This window comes from Ranitomeya variabilis, chromosome 3, assembly GCF_051348905.1.
Source record: "Ranitomeya variabilis isolate aRanVar5 chromosome 3, aRanVar5.hap1, whole genome shotgun sequence".
In the NCBI taxonomy this organism is placed as follows: Eukaryota; Metazoa; Chordata; class Amphibia; order Anura; family Dendrobatidae; genus Ranitomeya; species Ranitomeya variabilis.
In genome coordinates this window covers 192,674,143-192,690,417 of record NC_135234.1, presented here as the reverse complement: position 1 = coordinate 192,690,417, position 16,275 = coordinate 192,674,143, and the positions used below count along the sequence as shown (strand labels likewise).

General features: G+C 44.0%; 1 protein-coding gene across 3 annotated transcripts in view; it reads right to left on the bottom strand.

Moving 5' to 3' along the window:
* MAGI3 (membrane associated guanylate kinase, WW and PDZ domain containing 3) overlaps positions 1-16,074 on the bottom strand; it is a 341,658-nt gene extending 325,584 nt beyond the window's left edge. For all 3 annotated transcript variants that reach the window (XM_077294928.1, XM_077294929.1, XM_077294930.1), the window contains exon 1: positions 14,964-16,074. In XM_077294928.1, coding sequence (XP_077151043.1) covers positions 14,964-15,267 — 304 coding nt within the window. In that variant the 5' untranslated portion in view covers positions 15,268-16,074. The remainder of the gene's footprint in view (positions 1-14,963) is intronic.
* Between the last annotated feature and the right edge of the window lie 201 nt (positions 16,075-16,275).

Below are 16,275 nucleotides of genomic sequence, written 5' to 3'. Positions count from 1 at the left end.
TGGCTTCCTCAGCGTGTTTTGCCCACGGACACACGGGCCATGGAAACACACTGACATGTGTACAGACCCATTCATCCGTGTGTAAGCGTCTTCGGTGTGGAAACTGTCACCACACCTACCGGAGACACTGACGTGTGAAGGAGGCCTAAAGGTACCTTCACACTAAGCGACTTTGCAACGAGAACAACAACGATCTGTGACGTTGCAGCGTCCTGGATAGCGATATCGTTGTGTTTGACACGCAGCAGCGATCTGGATCCCGCTGTGATATCGCTGGTCGTTGCTGAAAGTCCAGAACTTTATTTGGTCATCAGATTGGCGTGTATCGTCGTGTTTGACAGCAAAAGCAACGATGCCAGCAATGTTTTACAATGGTAACCAGGGTAAATATCGGGTTACTAAGCGCAGGGCCGCGCTTAGTAACCGGATATTTACCCTGGTTACCATTGTAAAAGTAAAAAAAAAAACACTACATACTCACCTTCTGATGTCTGTCACGTCCCCCGGCGTCCGCGCTCCTGCTCAGAGCTTCCTGCACTGAATGTGTCAGTGCCGGCCGTAAAGCAAAGCACAGTGGTGACGTCACCGCTGTGCTTTAGGGCCGGCGCTTACACAGTGCAAGGAAGCTGAAGGTGAGGGACGCGACAGACACGGCAATGTAAGTATATAGTGTTTGGGTTTTTTTACATTTACACTGGTAACCAGGGTAAACATCGGGTTACTAAGCGCGGCCCTGCACTTAGTAACCCGATGTTTACCCTGGTTACCCGGGGACTTCGGCATCGTTGGTCGCTGGAGAGCGGTCTGTGTGACAGCTCTCCAGCGACCACACAGCGACACTGCAGCGATCGGCATCGTTGTCGATATCGCTGCAGCGTCGCTTAATATGACGGTACCTTAAGGAGGTGTTCCAGTAAGCTTCTTAAACTGAGAAGAAAAAGTAAACGGCACTAGAAACCGTAAGGCTTCCCACGTGGAGATGGCAGATCCTGTATATCGAGATATAGCGGTTAATGGAACCGTGTATGGTACTAAGCGCGGAATTAAACAGGTAAATGAAGAATTGAACAAGTATGCGGCACTCACCAATTCGAAAAGATTCAACAGTCCTTTAGTCCAAGCTTCGGGACATGGGCACAAAATCAGACATGCAGGTTACAGAGGCATACGGGGACAGAGAGTGGACTACGCCCATTTCGCGTAACTACCAGGGCTGTGGAGTCGGTAAGCCAAACCTCCAACTCTTCAATTTCCATGACACCGACTCCACCAAAATGGCCTCCGACTCCACAGTCCTGGTAGCAACACTTCAACGGGTCCAGGTGTATAATTACTTGAGGTCACTTTCTTTTTAAAGGGTTGACCCCTTAGCACAGTGTTCCCCAACTCCAGTCCTCAAGAGCCACCTTCGCATATTGTGAAGAATAATTATACAAGAGATAATGTGCAACAAATATATACGCAAATTTAGTAACTACTTTAAAAGAGAAGCAATAACCCAACTAGAGGAAAATGGACAGATCGAATTTGTCATTTAATCCAATGGGACCTTGTGCGTTGGTTCTCATGATCCACTTCGCTTCATGTCTCAGTAGAATGTGATTGTGGTTGCCACCTTGAGGTGGATAATTAACCACTTTGAGACCTGCAAAACGCAAGGTCTCTGGATCAGAATTGTGTTTTCCTGCATATGTTTTAGAAGTCTAAAAGAACCATTCCCAGAAATAATTGAACGATAATGTTCTCGAAATGTAGTTTTTAGTTCCAGTAAGCCACCAGCTAATAATGAAAGGGAGAAGCAGAAGATTAACCTCTAAGGTATCTGCAAGATTTTAAGAGTCTAAAACCCCCCATACACAATAGATAGCTGTCGGCCGAACAATGGTCCAGGCATTTGTTTGGGGAACAACCATTTCTCCTGACCAATCCACACAGAAGTGACTGCCTGTGTGCTCTGGGAGAACGGAGATGCCAGACTTCTCTCAGAACCAAAGGATCAGCAGTCGGAAATCAGATTGGTGAAGCTGGCCGGGACCGGGGTAAAAGCAACAAAAGCTGGAAGTTGCACAAAAAAAATAGCATTTCATGCAGTTTTTCATGAGGTAGATGGCATGAAATGCAGGATAAATCAGACCCCAACTGTTGAAAGATCATAGAAAAAAAATGGTGCAAACTAATAGTAGGGCAACTAGATTTCTTGTTGATTTAAACATTCATTTCTAGATATAGTGGTTCTTTTAGTGAGCTGATGTGACGATCACATATGGGTTAAAGATTTTACCAAAGCTGATCTGTAGTCTAAAAGATTGTGATATGTATTTGAGGGTGAATCTACTAACACTGATGACTAAGGGAATAGGTCAGCAGGTTTTTATTTTGTAATCTGGGAGCAGCATGATGTAGGTAGGGGCGAAGACCCAGATTTCAACGATGTGTCACTTACTGGGCTGCTTGTTTCTGCAAAATCAGTGCTTTCTCAGCAGGAGATTACTACTAGAGAGCCACGAAGCCCTCCTGCTCTATGTAGCCACACCCCCATCACTGATTGGCAGCTTTTTGTGTACACTGTGCATAGGCAGAAATCTGTCAATCAGTGTGGGAGATGAACTAGTAGATCTACAGCAGAGAAAACCAATTTTATTCAAATGAGAGCATGCAGCATAGTAAGTGACACATACCAGGAATCAGGGTCTCAGTCCCTATGATATGCTACTCATAGATTACATAGCAAAATACATAATAGTAGATTTACTTTAATCTGTCATGCAATATTTTTATTTATACCTGTCACTCATTTTGCAGTGATGCATCATGTGTGTAATTGGGAAAAAAAAACCTTTGTAAATGCTATCCACCACTTTCATCATTCTTTGGAAAAGGACAAAGAAATAGTACAATGTCTGCCAGTGGCTCAGGGAGCTCAGCATTCCCACTGGTTTAACCCTTCACTGGTTTCTCAGATTTTCTTGTCTAGGGAGCCTCTATATTAAGTGCAGCAAAAAAAAAAAAAAAAAAGATGTGGGCTAATAAATCTTCAATACAAGATAAATTAGGTTTAAAAAATAAAAGAAAAACAAAAAAGAAAACTGCAATGGGAAGATTATGGGTTCTGTTGACAGCGAACACAGAGTGGCACACCGGGAATGCAATGTGACAGGCAGGTCTATGGGGCTGAGGCATTGTTAGAATTTGTTTGGACTGCACATACGAGAAGACGGGGAGGGGGAGAGAACGATGAGAGCAGTGCTCCCTGCTGATCGGCCTTGATGCTGGCGAGAACGAGCGCTAATAAATCGCCAAAAGAGGTCGTTGAAAAGAGTTGAAATGGTCAATGCAGCAAAATGATATTTGCCATATAAAACACAGTGCTTGTTATTTTTAAAGGGAACTGTCAGATCCCCAACCGCTAGTATAGCAGAACGTACGGGAATTTCTGGATTCTGTGTGTTATATCAGTTATGGATGCTGTAGTGTTTTAATAAAGATTAATCCTGCAGCATTGCATATACTAGTGAGGCAGGACTAGTCCGGGGGTGGTGATTCTTCTTCTCCTCCCTCGTGGACAACCTGCATGCGGTCTCTTATCGTAGCACCATTATGCAGGCTGCCAATCACACCTTAGGAAGAACTAATCTGGGGAAGATGACCTGCAGAATTAGACCTGCCTCATTAATATATGCACACTCAATATTGATATAATGCAGAAAAAAGGTTTATGCCAATTTTATTCAGGAAAAAACAAAATGATAGTTCGCCACAGTGATAGAGTAGAACCCGACGTTTCGACCCTCCCGGGTCTTATTCATGGGGTTACTCTAGTCCTTAGGAATGTATGTACACAAGGTGGCAGTAGTAAACGAGGACCAAACGATCCCTGATACAGAGAGCAAAACCTTGGTAGAAGGCCAGTAAGGGTTATTATCCCAAAGAGTTAATTCAGAAGGGGTCGTGTACTTCATGGACCTGGTGTGGGTCCTATGGGGGTAAGCGGCGCATCCCGCGCCTTGCTGCACGTTTCCAGAGGGGAGGCTCGGCCGAGCCTCCCCTCTGGAAACGTGCAGCAAGGCGCGGGATGCGCCGCTTACCCCCATAGGACCCACACCAGGTCCATGAAGTACACGACCCCTTCTGAATTAACTCTTTGGGATAATAACCCTTACTGGCCTTCTACCAAGGTTTTGCTCTCTGTATCAGGGATCGTTTGGTCCTCGTTTACTACTGCCACCTTGTGTACATACATTCCTAAGGACTAGAGTAACCCCATGAATAAGACCCGGGAGGGTCGAAACGTCGGGTTCTACTCTATCACTGTGGCGAACTATCATTTTGTTTTTTCCTGAATAAAATTGGCATAAACCTTTTTTCTGCATTATATCAATATTGAGTGTGCGGTAATTTTTTTCTATGTTAGACTTGACCACACGGTCAGTTTACCAGCACCTCACTATCCTACGACCTGAGTGCACACCATTTTTCTTATCTTCATTAATATATGCAACACCGCAGGATAAAAGGGAAATCTGAGAGCAGCATAATGTAGAGTCAGAGACCCTGATTCTAGCAATGTGTGAAATACCTGGGTGTCTGCTGTAGTTTTGATAAAATCGCTGATTTATCAGGAGATTCTCGACAGAGGACTAGTAAATAGTGAAGAGCGGCACAAGTGCCCATTGCTCGAGTTTGCACCGAGTATCACGGGTGCTCGAGTGACATCTTCGAGTCCCCACAGCCACATGTGTCACGACTGTTAGAGAAGCACAAAACATGCAGGGCTTGCCTGACAAACACGGTGTACCCTAGGCACACTCTAGTAACGAGCACTTGAACTCATCACTACTAGTAAACCGGCTCTTGTGTAGTCCTTTAAACTTATGAGCTGTGCGTAAACCTGCTCCCCCTGATTGGCAGCTATTTGTGTGCACTGTGCATAGGCAAAAAGCAGCCAGTGGTGTGAGCGGGGTTATACACAGCTCAACATTCTGAGAACTAGGATATTCGTAGCAAATAAAATGGTGATTTTAGTAAAACCGCAACCCAGTAAGTGAAATCACTGGAATCCAGATCTTTGTCCTACATGTTGCTTTCAGATGGGGCAGCCAAAACCTGGTGACAGATTCCCCTTGAACTTACTTTTTCAAACACTGGAGCATAGGTTACATAACATACAATCGGAATACAGAATTCCCATGCAATCCTGATAGAATAGTGGTTCAGTACAGTCAAAGGACCTGATGGACCTTTCACCAGGTTTAAAATATTAAATAGGCCATATCATGGAATAGTGACTGCAGAGATGAGCCTCTTATTTTTTAATATCTAATTTCTGTTGAAGAGATAATATCATTAATTTTAACCCAGACTTTACATGCCAAGTCCAAGAAGGTGTATCCAGAGATTCTTCACTGGGGCTTATGCTTTTCACTCAGTTCTTCTGTTCTCCTCCTCCAACCACATTGATTGCCCTGAGATAATGGCTGTGCAACCTCCCCCCACAATGACTGCCTTGAAATAAAGCTACAAGAGGTATGAAATCAGCTGTCTACCACTACATATAACAGGAGATGGGGGCGTGTTCTTTTCATCCCTACAAGATACCACCTACATATAATTGATCAACATCATACAGGGGAAGAAGAACACACCCACAGAAAAGAAAAACCCTCTCGGATTTAGCCTAGATTATTGGCTAAACCTTACACTCTAAATATCTCCACAACGGAGAGCAGAAATGTAAAAAATAAATACTATGTTTTATTCTACTCTGTAACCACTATTCCATGATGGGGTCAGCTTAACATGCTAAAAATCGGTGAAAGGTCCTCTTTAAATTAGATATCAAGTCAATCATAAATGTACTAACACAGGAAACAATCATGAACAAGCAATAGCCCAAAGCTTCTTTTTCATACAGAAATTAGAGGGATTATATATCCTCAAGACTTTCTACAATAGATAATTGCACAATATACAATGTTTCAGATCCTCATAATGGATTGACACATTACACATTTGGTATGATTCAATCACACATTCGATATTTTACTGTTTATGCCATGCTTTAAACTAGTACAATACCCTGTCATGGGCAAAACATTACTAACCACAGGGAATAAATACATGTCAATACACCTATACTCATAGGGAGCTTTAATGGAGTGTATTATCTTTTCTTATATGTCCCAAGTTGGGAGTTTGATAAAACATATTAGATTTTTTTTATTTGTTTATTCTTTTGCTCGTCTAAAATAAAAAGACTAAATAGCTATGTATAGTTCTCCTATATGAGCAGAGCCAACTTAAGGCCCTAGATCCTTTGTGAATAGGTAGAATTAAAGATTAAGGCCCTAGATCCTTTGTGAATAGGTAGAATTAAAGATTTAGGTCAATCTTTAAACTTCCAAAAGGTATAGAAAAACAAAATAAAAGAAAAACAAACAAAACTATTACTAAAGAAGTGATGACACTATAAGAAGGAATTTATTGTCCCAATAGACCTAACTGTTTGTAGACTGCTGGTGGGGAAATGACAATAAGGTCATGTAATACTCTTTCCATGAGTTAATTGGGGCTTTTAAGAAAGTCTGGTCAAACAAACCGCTTTGTTGTCCTGGTAATGGGCTTCCCACAAAGGTGGACATATGTCTTCACAGTGCCTGGCACAGCCAACTGAAGGATCCCCTGTGGTCCAGCTACTAAGGGTGCATTCACACTGGCTGACTGACTATTAAATGACCAAAGGTCGGCTAAGTGCAAACCAAATGAAGTCAGTGTATATTCACATATTGCTTCTTTGCAGGTTTTTTTTCTGCACCAAAAACCAAAGTGGTGTCAGGATGCACATCCAGTTGAAGTTGCGCTGGCGTCGGTGGGCCCCCACGTGATCGTTACACCCCTGATTTAAGCCTATTTTATTCCGGTACATAGCTGGAGATCCAGATTTTGCATCTTTAACAGTCCTTAAAAAAAAAAAATACTCGTGGGACGTATGAAGTGTGAAACATTATACCCAACACACTTAATAAATACAAATACATTTATTAGATCGTCTGATCTTCATTTTTCAGATTTTCCACAATATGTTATATAATGCTATCTTTATGGTTTAAAAGGAACTTGTCATGTCAAAAAACGCTATTAACCTGCAGAAATGGGGTTAATCGGCAGGTTAATAGCATTTTAAAGCTTTGCAGTTGCTGCAGTGATAGCTACCAGGAGGAAACTCACCTTATTACCTTATTCCTCCCAGCAGCAGCCTCCGGCTTTCAGTCATAGAGGTGCAGCCGGCTTCAGTTACCATAGTGTGCGGCACTGACTGACAAGCCACTCTACAGTGCATCAGCACAGAGCCGACTGTCAGGCAGCGCCGGGGCATGGTTGAAGCTTACGCTCAATATTTACTGGGCGGTGACTGAAGCCGGCGGGGCCTCTATGACTGAAAGCTGGAGGCTGCCAGAAGGAATAAAGTTCATTTCATCCTAGTAGCCGGGTTTTCAGTTCAGCGGCCGCACAGCTTTTCCATGCTATTAACCTGCAGATTAACCCCATCTCTGCAGGTGAATTGCAATTTGGGACATGACAGGCTCCCTTTAAGACAGAGTCAGTTATCAGTCCAAAGTTACATGGAGCTAATCATTCCTCAATATGACAATTGCCATGGGGAATGTACACAATACAGCACTATATACAGCACACACGCTCTATTTATGGACAGAAGTGTCCGTGCAAGAGCTACACCTCCAGACATCACAAGCTGAACATGACCCATTTCACTCCGATATCCAAGACATTCTATACAGTATGGAAATATTTCAGGCCTGATTCACACTTGCGCTTTGGGCCTTGATTTAAAAAAAAAAAACAACAAAAAACTCTGGGATGGATGATATAAACAGCCACACAGTGACTTGGGCCTTGCATACATGCACACATGTGTCTGATCCTGTGGATCTCTGTGTGTAGGTGTAGTAGTAAAATGTAACTAATTTTAGGCGAGCTTGGCCTAGTCTGCCTCTATCTTTCCTCTCCGCCCTCCATAAACTTCTATGAGCAGCAACTCATCTCATGCCTCTGCAATGGGAAAATCTGTATTCACTGAAGACAGATTTCACCTGTGAACTGAGAGAGAAAGAACAATCCAGGAGGTGAAAAAAAAGAGAACTTTCTGATAAGAGATACTACAAAAATGCCTTATCTTCACTTGTACTATTGAGTAATGAAAAATAAAATGATGGTTACTTTTTAAACAGAATCTGTCACCAGGTTTATGCTGCCTAATCGGAGAGCAGAATAATGTAGAGACAGATCCAGATTCCAGTGATGTGTCACTTATTGGGCAGTTAGGCTACGTTCACATTTGCGTTGTTGGGCGCAGCGTCGCCGACGCATGTGTCCCTATCTTTAACATGGGGGGCGCATGGACATGCGCCGGTATGCGTTGTACTGCGTTTTACGACGCATGCGTCATATAGACGCACAAGACAGGGAGCAGGGGACGCTACTTGTAGCGTTTTCCCTGTGCCAAAAGTCCCGATCTGTAGGATCTTATGACAACGCATGCGTCGCAAAATGCTGCGTTGTGTACATGCGTTGTTGGTTGCATCGCGTCGCCGAACCCAACAACGCAAATGTGAACGTAGCATTACCTGTAGTTTTGAAGAAAAAAAATCAATGTTTTATCAGCAAATCATTACTAAAGGACTAGTGAACCTGCCATCATGTAGTCCAACCACGCCCCCATCAGTGATTGGACGTTGTCTATGCAGTGTACACAGAAAGCTGCCAATCAGTGATGTGGGCGGGGTTATACAAAGCTCAGCATTCAGAACTGGTAGGTCACCAACTGATAAAACTATGGTTTTATCAAAACTGTAGTTAGCAGCCCAGTAAGTGACACATCGTTGGAATCGGGGCCTCTGCCCCTACATCATACCTCTCTCAGATGGGGTAGCAAATACTTTAAGAGACAGATTTATTTAACCCTGTAACCTTTGCAAGCGGTTTCTGCATAAAACTAGATGCATATGGGTTTGGAAGGATTATGGTTGGCATCTTTACCATCTGGAAACAAAGTTTCACTTTGATTTTGCGTTAATCCATCTTCCCACGTGATTGATTTCCTATCCAGCTGCCTGCACTGAACACTACAGTCTGCTGCCACTCTGCTACTTCATTCAGAATTGCCAGCGTTTTATTTCAGACGCACTGCAGACATCAGGAGCTGGATATCAAGAGGTGGGATTCCGACCCAAGCAGTGGGTATAACCAGCAAATCAGTCATCCAAACAGAAAACAGATCTAAAAAAAAAAATCCCAAGAGCGGCGTATATACTGTGTATGTATTATATATACTCTGTATGATGCTAGTTAAGAAAATCCTCAGGTCCTACAGCTTCAGAAACACAAAACCTGTGGGAACTCACCATTGTGTATTCTCAGTGACAAAAATGTCCCCCAGCAGCATCTGCGTTTCAGAGACAGCAGGGCTCACGTAGCAATGTATATGTACAGGGAGGACTGGAACAAGCAAACTGCTAGATGTGAGGATACGTGGGCCACAATATTTGTACGTTACACCAAGTTCACACCATGAGTATTTTATGAGGTTCTTTTTCTGCTGGGTATTTTTGTGTACAAAAAAGTTCAAGCAAAGTGAATAGCATTTATAGAAATCAAACATCCGCTGATTTATTTATTTTTTTTAAATGCTTCGGAAAGTGAGATTTTGAATCCCGTAGCATGCCAATCTTGCTTGCAGTACATGTGGATTTTTTTTTTCAGATTTTACCCATAGTGTTGTATGAGATAAGGAAAAATCTACTCAAAGATTGTGTGCACTTTTTTCTCATGTTTTTTCAACACAGATTTGTCACAAAAACTGGCTCATTTTCTAGTTCCAGCAAAGTGTAGAGATTCCTAAAATGCTTATTTTTTCCTACAGATTTGAAGCAGAATTAAATCTGCGGCATGTCAATTCTTTCTGCATTTTGCAGAGTGTTTTACTCTTCTAAAGAATGGGGGAAAATGCATAAAAAAAATGCATGGGGAAAAAAAAAAAGTTTTGATTGCATTTCCTCAGCAAAATCACAATTAAAACCTACCGGTACTTGTAATTTGCAAATAGCAATAGAGCATTATCAAAACCAATCTACAGTAAGTATCCAAAAAAAGTTCTTTAAAACATGTTATACCAAAGAGAAAAACCACAGCTGAAAAAAAAAAACTAAATAAAATGCATAATTTGGTAAATTGATGCAAACTCAAAACCTCACCGTGTACTGGGAATATGTGGGAACATAGCCTTAGTGGTGTCCGTCATACCCCAGACCTGGCACAACAGGCCCAAATATAACCTTCAGGAGCTCCATCATGGGGTCAACATGTGACACTGACAGACTGAAGAAATGGCTGACCGAAAGTATAGAAAAAAGGCATTAAAGTCAATTACATGGCTGGCATTTCTGCTGGAATGTCTACCCTCAGGATATCATGGCTACATCACAAGTCAGGCAAAGGGTCAACATACTTGACCCTCAACTATTTCCCCCCCTAAGATAAACAATGTACAGGCACAGGGACCAAGCATCCTAATGAAGAAAGGACAACCATTTGTTACTGGCCATTTGTCAGAAGGGGAGCCAAGGTTCTTGTGGGATCTGTTATCATAGTCAAGGTCAGAAATTAGTGCAGGAGAAACCTGCCAGCAGAAGTTGTGTCAGGGCACACAGCGATTGTGACAGTGCTCAGCTTTCTTGGTGTCCTAAGCAGAAATTGTGATGTTCTGCAGCAGTAAAGAACCATTTAGCTGTGGTTGTCACTATATCGAATGTTACCCATATTTCCTAGAAAACTACATAACTAAGAATAGGTTCGGAAGTGAAAGGAAATCTGTCAGCAGGTTTTTGCTATGTAATCTGAGGTAGGGCTTGAAACACAGAATTCAGCTATGCGGCACTTAATCAGGCTGTGAGTTGCTGTTTACTTACAATGACAATTTTATCACCTGAACACTATCACTGCTGGACTAGGTCTCACTTGTCTGACCACGCCCCCTCCTGTGATGAGCAGCTCACTGTCAATAGACAACGTACATAGAAGGCTGTGCTGTGGGTGGGGATAGCTCTATGAGCTCTCCATGCTACCACTAAGAACTCCTGTCACAGAAATACATTGCTGGAATCAGGGTCTCTTGCCGTACATTATACTGCTTTCAGATGAGGAAGCACAAACTTTGTAACAAATTTCCTTTAAGTAAAAAAATAAAAAATAAAAATCAAGTCGTTTCCATCCTATATACATACTATTCGTTCTAAGTCCACTTGTGGCTACAGTCAGCCTCCAGCCTCAATTATATAGCCTTTAGATGGATGTTCCCATGTTATGCATTTATTAATAATATATTTAAAATGATTTAATAATACTTACATTTAATTTATCAATGCTACAGGTTCTCATTTACATTAATATTTGCTGAACCTGCCAAGTATCTCAGGCCTAATTCCGATGTCATTTTCCTTGCACGCAAACAACCAGACCAATTTTCATCCGTATTTAGGATCAGAGTCTCATCGGTGATTCAGTTTTTCCATTAGTTTCATCAGCGATATTTTCGTATACAAAAAAAAAAAAAATTGTAAAGCTTTCCAGCCTATTGCAATCACAGAAAAACACATACCTGAACTGGCCATTCATCTACACTGGTCAATCAGAACTCACCATTTTTTTTTAACGCAAAACAAGAATCAAAAATATTGTGGTATCACGTATATAGGGGCCTCCCGACAGAGGATGAGGGATAGGGCATGTTAAATTACAATGCCCAGTACTTCTTGTCCCATAATATAAAAGCCGCCTCCAAAGAGGTCTTGCAGCGACTTATATCCTATTCTCCATACAAAACACATGCATCCTCGGTGGGCCTGAGCACGATTGTATGGCCGGTGTCACACTTGTGAGTGCAGGGCGAGTCTCTCGCATCAATTTCCGCCGATCCTGAGTGTATTGATGCGAGTTTCTTACACTGCACTTGTGACACCGGCCTGTATGAGGGGCTTGGAAGGTATAGTCTTTAGTTCACTTGATGTGTCATGTTGTAAATAAATGTTTTGGATACTTCCTGTAATTTGGCTTTGACGAAACCTAACTACAGTAATGTGCGGCTTACATGCGCTTGCGCAGAGGAAACGTACTGAAAACTCATGCTTTTTTTTACCTGCGGAATTTCTGCATCTAATGCAAGTCTACCGCATGGGAGGTCAGTTTACGCTGAGCAAAAAGAAGCACAGAGGGCAGGAGATTTCTATAATTGCCATCCACTTTGCTGGAGCGGTAAGACGCTGACAGGGTGAAAATAAGTATAGTCAAAAACTCACGAAAAACGCGTCATGGACACACCACCTTATTACCAGTCCATTCTTAGAGTGCAGCATAACCGGGCTGTGATGGGTGTCACCACCTGAAGAAGCTTTGTTCCACGGACATGGCGAACGCTACCCACGACCCTCTCTCCCTGAAGAAGCTTTACTAGAGGGCATATTGAGAGGTGGATTGATATTCGGCAAAGAAAGAATCCCGATAGTAGAAGAGGACTTTAGAGAATGGATTTTATTTAAGAAGAAATGTTTTTAGCTACGAAAATAAGGGTAGTGAGCAGCCGTTTGAAACTAGAAAAAGTGACGTTACAACCATCAGCCCTCATGATGCGGCAGCTGGCAAGGTCCTTCCACTACGGTAAGATGTCTGGAGAAGCTTCTGAGGTAATGGGACACTACTAGGTAATAAAGGCCTAGTGTGAAATCCTCCGCACACACTCGGACATGCCTCTAGAAATCAGGGCGTTCCAGTACACAGGAGGATCTCTGTCTACAATAAATGTTATCCCCCCTGGTAATCTGCAAACACGGCCAGATATACATATGTACATATGCTCCCTGATACTGCCAGATTTCACAACAACACACATGCGTCACACCGGCAGATCCAGTACAACCCGACCAACGAGTTCTGGGGCCAACACAGGAATGTGAAGAGTTCTCGTCTGCCAGCCAGGGGCAAAGGTCATATAGCTCCAAAATTTACATGGATTTACAAAACTCCCTTATAGTTAACACTATACTGGGAGCCTCATGCAAGTATCTGATTAGACGGCCTGAATTCAGCCCTGGATTTTAGGTTCTGAACTTCTCAGGATGTGGAGCCTCTAATACCGAGAAGTGAGAGCCATTTCTTCTCTCTGTCCTTCTGGTGGTGAGGAGGCAGTCCTACATATCAGTATGCTGAGAACCTCACACATGATGATCTCTACAGGAGAACTAGAAGTGTCACTCACTGGTCACAGCTTTTGCCTGAATGTCTTATCAGCTTATGCTTAGGAGATAAGGAGGCCAAACATTTATTTCAAAGGGGTTTTAACATATCCTGAAGAAGAAAATTATAAAACAGGAACATTGTTATTTACCAAGACTCTCTTTTAGAATCAGTAAATGGTATAACTTTTGCAGGAGACCCCAGAAATTGAAGCATCGCTTCCGATTATGATCATGGCTCATGTATGGTGTAATTCATCTTTGTATGACTATATCCCCCATAATGTCAGAGCTACCAGAGTAAGTGTTGGCATCAGGCATAGGTCTTTATGACATTGGCATTAGAGTCTCGACTAGAAGGAATTATTTGTGGTTGTCACTCAGAACGACGATACAAGGACTTGTAATACCAGGTTTCATGGTTTGATGACAAGAAATTACTACAATCCAATGTTGACTGTAGTAGTTCCAAACCAAGGGACTGAAAAGTTCAACTTAAATGAATCACCGGGCAAAACAGGTTTTTCCGTCCTGTGAGTTGTAGAAAGAGTTAAAAAGATTAATAACCAAATAGGGACACTAGGTTATAGGAATCTAGGACTAGTGGGGAAATGGTTAGCAGCTCCATTCTGGAGACCAGTAGAAGTTTAACTCATGGATCTCCATTGATGCTCAAAAATGTGTCTGAAGACTACAACGTGACTTTGGCCTTCAGATTGAGGCTAGATGGTGACTGTGTCCACAACGCTTGTCATTTCACCAAGGCCGCTAGGTGTCGCTGCTATATCACAGCGCAAAACAAGTAAATGGGGTAAAATTGCGACCCAGAAGGTACTGTGACCACGGCAAGCAAGTCACAATAAGTCCGATCTGATCAGATTATTTGTGACTTGCTTGTTGCAGTACCCTCCAATGACCTCAAGACCCCATTCACTTGTGTTGCGATGTTTCAGCGACATCTAGCAAACTTCAGTTGTGCAACAACTAAGTGGCCATATTGCCCCAGCCTTAGGTTTAACCATCATGACATATATAGATTCCACCATGGAATATCAGCAAATTAAACATAAGGCCCATCAGAGATATGTGAACTTCAGAGCACCCCCAATAATCACCAGGGTAAGTCTCCCACGCACAGGAAAGTCACTGGTGGGACTACTGATCTCACAGATCAATGGGAAACCAGCTTCACTCTGAAATGCTATCATATATAGCTACATTATAAAGCGCTATAATATGCAAACATTGACTATATGAAACATTCATACATCCGATGATCGCACATTATAGCAGGGTTTCTTCTTCGCTTTGTTGATTTGGTCGTCTCTGCTTGTACCGGTTTCACACTTGTCTTTGGAGGTGCTGGTCAGTCTTTTTGATATTTGCATTTCCCAGAGCAGACAGCATTGGAAGAAGTCGCTTGCAGTATGGAATTGCTGACAGCTACGTCTCCGTGGAAGAATAAATGTGGTTAAATAATTGTTACTGATGCCAGAAACTGGAAAACCGTGAGCATTCGAATCCGCCACTTACATAGAAAATGGACATTAGCAAAGCCAGAAACATAAGGAAGGAATGTCCGAGCTGTACAGAAAGTCGGCCCTGGGCTCGGTGCCCGGCACATTACCTCAGTCTCCAGGATAAATGGCACAAGGCACTTACCGGGCTTGACGGTCTTCAGACGGATGGGTTCCCTGAAGTGTCGGATCACTGCCAGGGTGTCCCGGTGTGTCAGGCCACTGACGGGCGTCCCGTTCACTTCCAGCAGTACATCCCCTTGGCTGGGTACCTTGCCCGCAATGTAGCTTGCAGCATCCTCTCGGAGGCGGCCCAGGTGGGGGAACTCTCCAAGCTCAGCGCCCCCGCGGACCTCCAGCAGGGCAGTGGGGTCTCCCCCCACCCCAGACAGCCCACACTCCTGCACTTTGCTCAGCCAGTGCTTCTTTTTCTTCAGCGTCTTGGACATGGTGCCGCATGCGGGAGACGGGCACTAACCTCTCCGCTCAACAGTTAGGGTAACGCGCCAACCAGGCCCCGAGAAAGGCTACAACATGAAGACAAGGCACACAATGGCTGCAGAGTGATGAGAGAGGAATGCCTGCCTCAGCACAGAGCCACCGACAGCTGGCACCACAGCTGCGCCCGTCCGCCAGGGCCACCACAACTGGACGGAGAGAACCGCACAGTGTGCACAGGGCAAGTCTCAGGGAACGCGGCTGTCTGACCGCAAGGATGAAGGGCAGAAAAGGGAAAACAAACAACTGCTACAGGAAAACACCAACATCAATAACTAAAAAAGTCTAAGGGGAAACACAGCGCATTAACCCTCACATGCCCAGCAGCTAGCCTCCTCTGGGGGGCACTGACAGCAACGGGGGGCAGACACTGACTCTTAACCCATTAATGGCCTCTACACACCAGCACCCCTGATGGATGGGACACAGGTGGCTCTGCCCAGCGGCTCAGTCCATCCCTGCAGCACGGGTCTGTTAGCCGGGTCTCAGCTGACAAGTTGTGCAGGAGAAGTTCGCCTGGGACGGGGCACGGAGAGGGGGTGTGCCAGGAAGCAGCCTGTCACTGGGAGCCGTGCACATGGAACCAGTCCCTGTGGAGTCTGGGGCCGCAGGGAGAGCAGCGGGAATCCTCCTCACATGCGCGGTGGCTCCCCGGTATCACCCCTGCTGCTGGTCCAGCCGCAATCCTACCGCTCCACGTCCGGATGCCGCCTCGCCGCCGGAGACTAACAAGGGACTGCGAGCTAGAGAGGGTGCGCAACTCAGCGCGGGCTACACCACGCCCATATTCCGCCGTAGCCCCGCCTTTCTGTAAACACCGTCTGTGCGATACTTCAAAGACCACGCCCACATTCCAGCATATAGGCACGCCCATTTCATACAGACGCCCTCTTTTAGCGTGACGTTGAGCGTCTTCCAAGTTTTTCGAGAGCTGTAACGTCGCCGGCGGAGGCGTGGTT